The sequence below is a fragment of the Saccopteryx bilineata genome, chromosome 1 (assembly GCF_036850765.1).
Source record: "Saccopteryx bilineata isolate mSacBil1 chromosome 1, mSacBil1_pri_phased_curated, whole genome shotgun sequence".
Taxonomy (NCBI): domain Eukaryota; kingdom Metazoa; phylum Chordata; class Mammalia; order Chiroptera; family Emballonuridae; genus Saccopteryx; species Saccopteryx bilineata.
The window spans coordinates 43748859-43760987 of NC_089490.1; the positions used below are offsets into that span (position 1 = coordinate 43748859).

The 12129-nt window shown below is 36.8% G+C and overlaps 1 protein-coding gene across 1 annotated transcript in view; it reads right to left on the reverse strand.

Annotated features, from left to right (window-relative positions):
* COL9A1 (collagen type IX alpha 1 chain) overlaps nt 1-12129 on the reverse strand; it is a 95527-nt gene that overhangs the window by 54022 nt on the left and 29376 nt on the right. Inside the window, exons 11-18 of the mRNA XM_066253201.1 lie at nt 9148-9201; nt 8854-8889; nt 6530-6553; nt 6123-6176; nt 4458-4511; nt 3506-3538; nt 2655-2711; nt 1233-1286 (exon numbers count right to left, since the gene is read on the reverse strand). Of these exons, the coding sequence (XP_066109298.1) occupies nt 1233-1286; nt 2655-2711; nt 3506-3538; nt 4458-4511; nt 6123-6176; nt 6530-6553; nt 8854-8889; nt 9148-9201 (366 nt within the window). The remainder of the gene's footprint in view (nt 1-1232; nt 1287-2654; nt 2712-3505; nt 3539-4457; nt 4512-6122; nt 6177-6529; nt 6554-8853; nt 8890-9147; nt 9202-12129) is intronic.

Sequence of the window (12129 nt, forward strand, 5' to 3'; positions counted from 1 at the left end):
AATATGCTATTATATGGATATGTCATACTTAATTTAGCCAGTCCCCCATGATTGGACATATTTTTTCACTTCTGTGTCCCTAGCAGTTAGAATAAACCCTGGCACATAACAGGTACTTAACGAATATGTGTTGAAAATTTTAAATTATAAATTTTATGATTCAATGAAGAAATAAGCATGCAGAAAATTTTCCAGAGTACTCATAATTTTTCCATTTTCATCAAGAACCCATCTGTTGTAGTCAAGATCAATAAAATACCTTAACTATTCAAAACTTAAGTAATAAAAACAATTTAAAAATAAGTGTCCAAACTGTAATAAGGTACAGAAAATTGACTCGTTTATCCTGATTACCTGAGGTTGTTCAACAGACTCTTTTTCACTAAGGAGTTCAAGGATATTAGTGCCTAAAGATATTAATAAATTGTCTCTCTAGCTCTTAACATCCAAAGAAAGACTAATCTTCTGCCATTTCCCAATAAAAAACAGAAGGACAGAGTCAACAAAATCCAGATAACCTGCATTAATAATAATAACAGTTTGACTTTGGGAAATATTATAGAACTAATGGAGACAAAAGTTCTACTATATAGGAAGTCAAATTCTTAGACAATTAAAGGATATTTACACTAGTGGATGAAAAAGAGGCAAACAAGCCACTTTGCTTTAAATTTCAACCTAGGTTTTTCTGCAAGGCGTGCCAGGCCCAGTGTAAGTTGTGCTATAGCTTCCAAATTTTTATCCAAAATAGTAACATAAGTCCTACTGCTAACTTTCAGATTGGTCAAAGTCTGAGTTACAGTAAAATAAAGTCCAAAACAAACAGAATCATTGCAGATGTTGAGATGAGAAGCCATCAGCCAGTTACTAACTTCTCGGCAACGCTTGTCAGAACTTTACCCTTGTTAAAAAATTCTGTTTAGTGAAGTGCAAAAAATATCTGAGTAACATTTGACTATCAGAAACATCAAGAGAAAAAGTTGAGTGTGATTGATTAGAAAAGGAAAGCAAGGGGTAGCAATTCAGGAAAGAATGGAAATATGGTGCTTTCTTTGTTTTTGGATTTGAACAACCTTAGAATATTATGCTTAGCCAGACTGTCGATGCATCTACTGAGAACTTGTCAATTATTTGAAAAGGTAGGGTAAAACATCATGCTTTATAATTCCTTATAATAAAATGATCACTACCTCCTAATCACAATTTACCCACTAAATACTCATTGTCCTTACCTTGTGACCTTGTCTTCCAGGCTCACCAATTTCTCCTTTAGCCCCTTTATGGCCCTAACAAATGCAAAAATAAATAAATAGATAGACAAACAAATTAAGGAGTACTTGTATTGGGTTTGGCACACACAGAAAGCAGTCAGAAGGCTCATAAGGTGATCTTACTTTCTCAAGTCTGTGTCAATGTGCTGCTAAGAGAAAGATTGTGTGACTACTTTCAATAACCTTAATAACGACATATGTATTACGTGACTTTCACCTATGGCATTTTACATATTAGTTTTAGTTGATAGAAAAACACTGTTCTAGAATAACAAAAACTCAATTACCTGGTTCAGAACATGATTCATTGTCTGTAAGTCCCTAGATTCCTCCATCCCAAACTTCCTCTCACAGTTGGATTAAGGGTATCGTCTTTCCTAGTAATTTACTTTCTGAGGTGACAGCCCTGAAACTCATCTGCCCCCTCTATACCCATCTCCTTTCTGGAGGTGGAGAAGGGCTGGTATAAAAAGTGGACTTCCCAGATGCACAGCTTCTTGCCTCTTTTGTACACAAAGGGAAATCATTCAAGAGCAGTCAGTGAGAACTGTGTAGCATGAGAAAAGACTCCTATCTTTTTTTATTAGAACACCTGTTCTAAGCAACTATGTGCTTTGGGCAGCTGCATGAAGCAAATGCGAAATGAAGGTTCTAACTTTAAGTTTATCAGAGCTTTCATTTCTTGTTTCAAGAGTGCAAGTCTTTGTGAATAATAAGACACCAATCCAGGAAGTTGTGTGAATCCACCAAAACTGAACTTAGGGAAAACCAGAATTGGAAAGCCAGTGCCTTGGAGCATTTGAAATCATAGCAGAACTCCACTGGGCTGATACTTTCAAAATCCCTTCAGACTCACAGACCAGGGAGAGAAAACCATTTAATTCTAGCTTTGGTATTCATTTTATTTTTTTATTTTTATGGAAATTTTGAAGAAATTATAATGGCAGAGTGAAAGAAAAACGCTTTTGGAATGTCCCTTTCCTTGCCTATTTTGCACAGTTTTTCTATGTTTTTAACTAAAATTGTTTCAAATTTATGATGAGCACAAATTCCCCCACCCTCTGTAGAACACACACTTCCGAACCTTAACTTGGTGTTCTAAAGTCTCTCAATCCAATATGTTTCTTTAGTATTTCTTCCCTGAACAACAAAAGCACTGTATACTCAGACGTCTGTGTCTTGGGAAGAAGACCTATCAGGACACCAGCAGGAATTGCTGGGGCTGAGTAAGGACCACAGGAAATCCACAGAATAAGCAAACAGAGACGTGCCTGCTCCATCGAGCGGCGTCTCTGCACCAGGAAGGCCAGGGCTGAGAGGAAAGGCTCTGTTTTTTCTATGGGTAACACTTCTGAAAATAAAATACGGAACTCGTTCTCTTACCCTCATGCCGGGCATGCCTGGATATCCTGAGCGACCTGGTGGACAGGAATTGGGACACTGCCAGAGAGAGAGACAGCAGGTGCTTAAACTGGAGCCTCCGCTTGTGACAAATGGTATTTTTTAGGAATTCCAGCTACAGAACCTCAATGCAATATATTTATTAAAAAACTTGGAACAACCCTTTTCTGTTTTTATTATTTTATTTTCAATCAGAAATGTATGGAGACTATAACAAACCCTTTCCACATGTGTCCCCCATCCAGATTTAATAAATGTTAATATTTTGCTATACTTCAGATTAATTTATTAAAAAAATAAAATGTTTCCAAATAACCCATTATACCACTACCTGATCCTTCCCCCCCACTCTCTCTCTCTCTTTCGCGCGTGCGCGCGCGCACACACACACACACACACACACACACACACACTGGTACCCACTGAACAGCTCTATCCTGAGGTTCACATCCCTTCATCAAACAAGCCAAGATTGCATTTAGCACAGTTTACCAACATCACTTGCATATTAGTCTTTAAGTAATACAAGTCTCAAAGGGAATTATTTGACTTCTATATTTTAAAACTGTTGTGGTCTAGTAGGAAAAATAATGCCTTAATTATAAAGTAAAAGATTGTGAAAAAAACAAAGATATTTCTATAACGAAAAGCCATTACAGTCTGAGTGTATACAAGCCACTAGCCCACTAGTGCTATGGATGGCTCTGCCATCTGCATGAAGTAAGACACAGAAATGAAGTATATTCCAGTGAGCTCATTTGAAAGAGAATTCATCTGAACATTACATGGTCTTTGACTTAAAACTGCATGTTGTTCAAAAGAAAACAACTTACCAATGGATCTCCATCATGAAAGCCAATAGTCCCCTAAAATTAAAAAAAAAAAAAAATTAGATTAAGAATGCAACTAAATATTTCATTCAAACTACTAATAATAGGCCTGGCTGGTTGCCTCAGTAATAGAGCATTGGCCCAGCAATGGCTAGATTGGAGCAAGTTGGCCCCAGGAACTGAGGATGGCTCCATGGCCTCCAACTCAGGCACTAAGAAAAGCTTGGTTGCTGAGCAACAGAGCAACACCCTCGATGGGCAGAGCATTGCCCCCTAGTGAGTTTTCTGAGTGGATCCCTGTCAGAGTACATGTGGAAATCTGCCTCTCTGCCTCCCCTCCTCTCACTGAATAAAAAACTCTACTAATAATAGAAGGTTCATTGGACAAAAGTACACTAAACAGATTTATACAATAAAATATAAGGAACAAAAAGCATAAAATATACTAATATTCTAAAAATTTGGTTTATGGGTGCATTTCTTTTGAGAACACTAAATTGCAGTACATTATTTTTTTCAAGGGGGTTGAAGAGAGATGAAATGGGAGGCAGAATAAAAACAATGGGGAACTTAGAATCATAAATTTAAAATATGTATCATTTCTTACTTAAACTTCTATTTTTAATTGCTTATTGTATAATCCTTTGTAAAAACTAGTTCATTTGAAAATGTTCCTTTCATATGTTCAAATTTTTAGCACTTGAGTCACAAACATCAAAGGACTTCAAATATGATGAGTAAGCCATCCTCTATGAAAACCAGCATTTAAATTATTGTGATTTTTCTACTTTTCTGGCCTAACAATAACCATGTTCTGAATGGGTGAAAAAAGTTGGGAGCTATTTTAGAATTGTAGGACAATGGTTCCATTAATAGTTACTTTTATTTTTTAGTTCTTAAATTTCTTTAATCTCAACTCCCAGATGCAAAGAAATTCAAGTTTCAAATAACTTACACTGGGTCCTGGTGGCCCAGGGGGGCCAGGAGGTCCTCTTTTGCCAGGGTCTCCCTAAGTTGTTTGAAAATGGTGACACAATGGTTATATATTTATACATGTCAAAACACAGTGCATAAATCTGGTGAGGCATGAGAGAATATTGCTAGAAACCCCTACAGAGCATAGCTGTCACCAGAATGAATGGCGGCCTATAATCCAATCAGCTTCACAAAACCAGAAGAATAAAGGCATTCGGGCCTCACTAAAGTAGTAAAATAAGGCAGCGGAAGACTTGGGGGGGAAAGCAAAACCAATTCTCTATAAAATGATCACTTTCTCTGCCCTGGAAACAAACTGGAAGCACCATGTATTTTTCTAGCTAATTTGCAGGGGAACTGAACAGACAATTCTGCTAGTGCCATCCATCCAAGGACAGCAAGAGAAGGCTTGCGCCCAGCCTGAGGCTGTAAAATGGAAGGCGAATGTCTGCACTGCCAGACTCTACCTGGTGCTGGCCATCGGCCAGCTGTCACCTGGCCTGTCACTGCACCTTCTTGCAGTTAGGACAGAAGATCAAAGATGGCTATATTCAAACAAGCCATTCAGCAAAAATGGACTCCAATTAGTCATAATATCCAGAGTTTATTCAGTTTACTCCTGACATGTTTTTTTTCTTAGTGTTCTCTATAAGGAGTCAAAAACATCTTAGAATTCATTTGACTTTGTAATCATTTCATATTCATTCAGTTGTTCAGTAAGTAAATCTGTCAAACAGTAAGCAAGAAAGATATATAATATATACCCGCTAGTATGATAGGAACCACATATTACAATAATTTTACGATGACCTATCTTTCATATAACATCAGTACTTCAACATTTTCAATATATTTATTGAATATTAGCATCAAGCACTTATTTCCAATAATTTCTTCTATGAAGTTCAGCTCTTTATTGCTTAAAACTAAATTCTATTAATTTGATCATAATGTAATGATCCTAACATAAATATATATTGTAATTATGTTAACCTATTCACTTTTCATTTCATGCAGAGAGTCTAATAAAAAAAAAAACCACTGGACTCCAATTCTGGCTGAATCTGTAAAATAGAGGTGACACTTCCTGACTTTATCACTAATTCTGGAAATTGGGATGGAAATTTTGTTAAAAACTTGGGGAAAGCCTGACCAGGCGGTGGTGCAGTGGATAGAGCGTCGGATTGGGACATGGAAGACCCAGGTTCGAAACCTCAAGGTCGCCAGCTTGAGCCCAAGGTCGCTGGGTCGAGCAAGGGGTCACTTGGTCTGCTGTAGCCCCCCCACTCTGGTCAAAGACACATGAAAAAGTAATCAATGAACAACTAAGGTGCCGCAACCAAGTACTGATGCATCTCATCTCTCTCCCTTCCTCTCTGTCTGTCCTTATCTGGCCCTCTCTCTGACTCTGTCTCTGTCACAAAAAAAAAAAAAAAAAAATTGGGGAAAATTATTCTCACTGTAGAAAAACAAGGTAGCATTATTATCTTTGGTCCTGTCCCCATCAATATTATGAACTGAAATGAAATCTATTTGCCATTTTTTGGATATACAGGGAATAACATACAGTTAAGGTAACTTGCCTTTTCGAGTAACATCGTCTATTAAATCAGCAAATGTTTATCAAAAGCGCTGTAGTACTCACAATTGGTCCAACACGGCCAAGCTCTCCGGGGAGACCTGCTCCCCCAGGAGGACCCTGAAGTCAACAAATTAAAAGGACATGGTGATTCGTGAATGTTTTTACACTCTAACACAAATAATATGCAACCTGATAAACAACTGACTTAAAATTATGTATCTGTGCTAGCTTTGGTTTCTGGCAAAATTTGACCAAATTTGAATTAGTTAAAATAGAACAGAAATTTCTTAGGTTATTAAAATATTTTGTTTAGCATAATAGGAGTGTTGTCATAGTAGCAACCTAAGATCATATTAGTGGGACACTATAAATACCACCAGATAGAATTTTAGTTGGAGAGTTAGGCTGAGATCTGAGAAATAGGCCATTTTTATAGACTGTGTAAAAATAAACCAAGAGATGATACTCACAGGGGGTCCAGGAATACCACGGCCCTAAAATACAAAAATAAAAACTACTAGTTTATGTGATTTATATGTAGTATACGTAAGGACACAGGCCTAACTCAATTCAAAAATAAACTCTAAACTCTATCCTAAATAAATATATGATGCTCATTCTAACGAAAGCAATGGATAAAGAAAAGCAAACATGACTCTGCTTCAAAAGGAAGCAGAATTTGTGCCAGCTCTTCAAACATTCCTCTGATATCTAAGCTAACCACTAACATTTTTTCCAAAGTTTTTTTTTTTTTAAGAAAATTAAAGTAAAGAAGCCATCCATGCTTGTCTTCAGAACATACCATCACTCACAAGGAGGCACATCACAACCTGACAGTTTAAAGAGTTGTTCATTTGTTGTGTTTTATAAGAAACCTACATTAAAAACAATACTGTGATGTTTTATAATTTATAACGTGATGTTTGGACATATATTTATCACGGGGAGGCAGAGGATGAAAAGGGGTCCAAACACTTACTCTGAGAGTAGGACTCTATTTCCAGACACTAAATACAGTAGATATTAAAAGTAAAATGTTGTCAGGCCTGAAATGACCGATGATGGGATCCTAATTTAATATGCTAAATTTGATTTTAAAACTCATATTCCATCTCCCTCTCTTTTACACTTTATATCTCTTTAGCAACACCAAACTGTGTATAATTAAGGATTGAAACCACATCATATTCATCATCCAAGCCTCAATTTCTAATATAAGACTTAGTATAGAATAAAGCCTATAACTATAAACTTGTTGAACTAATAACTGAACATCAGCTGCCTAAAATCCCTTCTTTTCTCTCTTTGCTTTCCAAGTTCAATTTCCCCCCTGGGGTTCCTCATTACTCTTTTCTCTATTGCACTGGCTTGATTAGCTTTTATTCCCAGCTATCTCTGATACCATATTCATGTTAGCTTTTCATCCAGACTTCCTTTTCTAAAATATCTATATATGAAGCAGCCAATGGAATTAAAATATACACCCTCTGATAATGATATTATTACTTATAATTATTTAGGCAGCCAAAATAAGAAATAATTTCACATGAGCAGTGTGTTTAATGATAAGTGGAAAATTTTCAAGGCAACCTTTGAAAATTTACTCCTACTTAAAGATTTTAATATGGGGATCAATTTAGGAGGTTAAAAGTGTTACACTTGAAAATACCAAAGTAACCAATATGTTATTTCATTATCAGGGACTTAGATGACCAATAAATTTCACTAAATTTTTTTAAGGGATCACTATACAATGTTGAGCTCTGAGTTGAAAAAATATGAGAGAAAGACCAGCAAACTATTCACTTCTGAAAATAGGCTTTCATAGAAAAGTTGATGCTTGTTGAAATATGGCAAAGAAAACAAAGCAAATAAAACACAAAGAGGAAAAATACAGATTAATGACAAAACAGAAGAGGAATGAATAGCAAAATAGAAAGAAAAAGCCAGCCCGAGAACCTAGCCCTCTTATCAGTAGAAAGAATACGGATCTGCCCCATGTGCAATGTAGGCAAAGACTAGCAGGGAGTCAGGTAGATGATAATATCCAATGGCTGGTATTTCATCAGAGATAAAACCAGTTGTTGGCCCTGGCTGGTTGGCTCAGCGGTAGAGCGTCGGCCTGGTGTGCAGGGGACCCGGGTTCGATTCCTGGCCAGGGCACATGGGAGAAGTGCCCATTTGCTTCTCCACCCCCCCCTCCTTCCTCTCTGTCTCCCTCTCTTCCCCTCCCGCAGCCAAGGCTCCATTGGAGCAAAGATGGCCCGGGCGCTGGGGATGGCTCCTTGGCCTCTGACCCAGGCGCTAGAGTGGCTCTGGTCGCGGCAGAGCGACGCCCCAGAGGGGCAGAGCATCGCCCCCTGGTGGGCAGAGCATTGCCCCTGGTGGGCATGCCGGGTGGATCCCGGTCGGGCGCATGCGGGAGTCTGTCTGACTGTCTCTCCCTGTTTCCAGCTTCAGAAAAATACAAAACAACAACAACAAAAAAAAAAAACAGTTGTCAAGGAAGTGGTGTGATGCCATTGACTACTTCGACCTTCTATTGTTATTTAAGAAACATTTTCTATCACTGGTGGAGGAGGAGTCCTCTGTTGGGGAAAACTATCTGCAAAAAGACATGTATTTTATACTGTGTACAGTAAATTTCTCTAAAAGTTTTCTGCTCATACTCAGAATACTTACCATAAATGTCTTTGTGAGGTATAGTATGTAGAAAATTGCATTTAAAATTCTCACAATGGCAGAATTTTACCTAAAGTCAGATGTTCAATTCTGACGCCTCATACGCACTTACTGGAAATCCACGAGATCCCGGCACACCCGGTTCTCCCTAAAAATAAAAATAGCTTCATTGTACTTAACTCTTCATAGCATAAATATGTAAATATGCAAACTGCATCAATATTAAAATCATTAAAGCACTCCATCTGGGTGTTCTTAATTTAACCCAGTTAAAATATAATTTTAGTTGAACAGTATATTTCAGCTGCGTCGCAACTAATCTGTTAGCTGGCTTGCATTCATTACAATAAAATGATACTTCAGCATTTAATTAGTACCACCAATTAATACCAAATGGATAACTTACTTTTTGTCCTCTTGGTCCAACAGAGCCAGGGGATCCATCAGGTCCCGTTAATCCCTAACAAACAAGATGTTATTCGAGTTACTAGAGCATCCTTAGGCAAACCATTAAGTGGATAATTTTATATTATTTATTAAAAATGCCCTTCTATATTCTTACTCAAAGATAATGATTAACATGCCACCTGCCACTTACTTTCTATTGATAAATTTTATTATATTTCTAATATCCCGCTAACTGCATTATCACAGGATTTAATAATTTAGTATTTTTTGTTATTGCTTTGGAAAAAAATGCAATAACAATTACAGCATTCTAACAGCTAAATCTAATGGAACAACAGGTCTCGGCTCTGCAACTTACCCATGTTTATGTACCTCTTTCACTTTAGTTATAAAATAAAAATACAATATGTCTCTATAACTCTCTCATAATGCCTTGAGAGTTAACAAAACGTTCCTTCAATAGGACTTAAAAATACTCAATCTCATTATTACCTTACAGCTACCTAAATAAAGCCCCGTGGCCATCCAGCAATGACAATACCTTATTTAAGAACATCAACTTTTAAAGTTGAAACATTTGAGAACATGTATATTTCTACATTATCTTCATTAGTAAAAACAGCTATAATCAAATATATAGTTTCATGTGTGTCACTTCACATACAGAATTTAAGCCAGTTACTATAAAACACATTTATAACTATCATATTTAATACTAAAGTGGTTATTGAAGCATGGCTTTGAAGTATTCTCATTTTCCCTACCAGTACTTGTTATATCATCATTCTCCATAAAAAATAGATTTTAGAAAAAGACATGATAACACAATGTGTACACTGAATTTCCATATTTGGTGAATTTTTGCATTTTTTTATTTTTTATTCACTCTTTTAGATCTTGTCATTTATAATGTAATCTTGAAATTATGCCTTGCTGAAGATAAATATGTGTATGCGTATCTGTATATATGTACATATAGGTACATATACATCCATTCATGATTTTATAAATATCTTATAAAACCCATTATAAAGATTTTGACCCTCTCTTGTGCTTAAATTTTTTTTAAAAAGCCTGACCAGGCTGTCGCACAGTGGATAGAGTGTCAACCTGAGATACTGAGGACATAGGTTTGAAACCCCAAGGTTGCCAGCTTGAACACGGGGTCACCAGCTTGAGCATGGGATCATAGACATGACCCCATGGTCACTGGCTTGAAGTCCAAGGTCACTTGCTTGAGCCCAAGGTCCCTGGCTTGTGCAAGGAGTCACTGACACTGACATGGCTGGAGCCCGCTGGTCAAGGCACATATGAGAAAGCAATCAATGAACAACTAAGGTGCTGTAACGAAGAATTGATGCTTCTCATCTCTCTGCCTCACTGTCTGTCCCTCTCTCTCTCTTGCAAAAAAAAAAAAAAAAGGTTTTGTATAAGACTCAAATGATATTAATCAAGGGAAGGATTCCTTGAAATTATAAAAACCCTACTTAAAAATGAATCATCAAAATCCATATTTAATCTGTCATACTCTGCATAATTATCAATAAAATGCTTTCATGTAATTTAAATAAAAAACTAGTTCACTGGCTACCATTTCTATATTTCTCTACATCAATCGATTTCCTTCACAACTCCATAAACAAAATCAAAGGAAATTAAAAAAAAAAAAACTAGTTGAAAATACTAATTACTGGAAATGTTCCAACGAAGAAAATTATTAAACACACAAAAGAATTTTTGGCTGTTTTTCAGTCACTGCCGTCTAATCGCAACAGTATAATTTGGGATCAAGCCCCAACATCTTAGCTGCTGAGCACCTACGGTAATGGAACATTGGCTTTTGTATTTCAGCAAACAAACCCATCCATCCAGGAACCCTCTCTGGAAGCATATATGGCAGATAAACTGTTCGAAACCTCAGGGCATGTTTGACTAATGGAACCTCTGTTTCTCATTTTAAGTATATGTCCTCCGATACCAATCCCAGTCAGTTCCCACACACACACACAGCCCACTAATCATCATCAATCTGTTACTTGAATAACTGACAAAATTAGAGGGCAGTGGCTTCTATAAATGGTAGAATTTCAGCTGCACAATAAGAAAGCAGACATGGTTCGATAATAACCTGGAGGCTGCTTCCAGGTTACTTTTTTTTTTTTAGGTCACTTCTTATTTAGTATCTTCCATCAGGCATGATAAAGATGTCTGTCCCTAGGAAGTTCTTTGAATTAAGTTAAAAATGTATTCTGGTGGCAGGTGTTAAACAGGGGACTCTGTTGTGAAATAGCTATGTAGGAAACTACAAAACTCCACGAGGACAAGAGCTGTGTGTCCATTCAATGTTCGCACAGTGCCCTGACATCTCAATGCATGACTATCGAATAAATTAATTTAGATCAGCCTGTTCAGTGGAGGGATATTACACTTGTCTCTCCACATCATCTTCATTTTTGGTTCAAATCCCAGCTCTGCGACTTTAATAGCTGTGTAACCATTCACAAGTTACTTAACTCTACAGTGCCTCAGTTTTCTAATCTGCAAAATAGGTATAATAATATCTACTTCGTATGGCAGTTTTAAAGATTAAACGGGATATTATACACAAAGTTCCTATAACAGTGCCTGGCAGAGGAGGCCCTAAATAAATGTTAGCTACTCATATTATCATCATTATAGGTCAGCACTGTTCTAGACTCTGTGAAGAGTTCACATGAAGTATAAGATATGTTTCCTGCCATCTGAGAGATTTTGACCTCATTCAGAAAGGGTTCTGCAAATAAACAAACAAAAAAATCTAGATATTAACCATAAGCACTATATTTCACCCTTCACATTTCTTCAGTGCCTTTTTCTACTTACACTGCTCTTTCAGAATAATTTCTTGGTAACTCACTATGCTAATTATATAACATCTGCCAAGGATAATAGTGTATATACTTAGAATATGATCTAACCTCTTTCCTGTAAAAAATGGCAT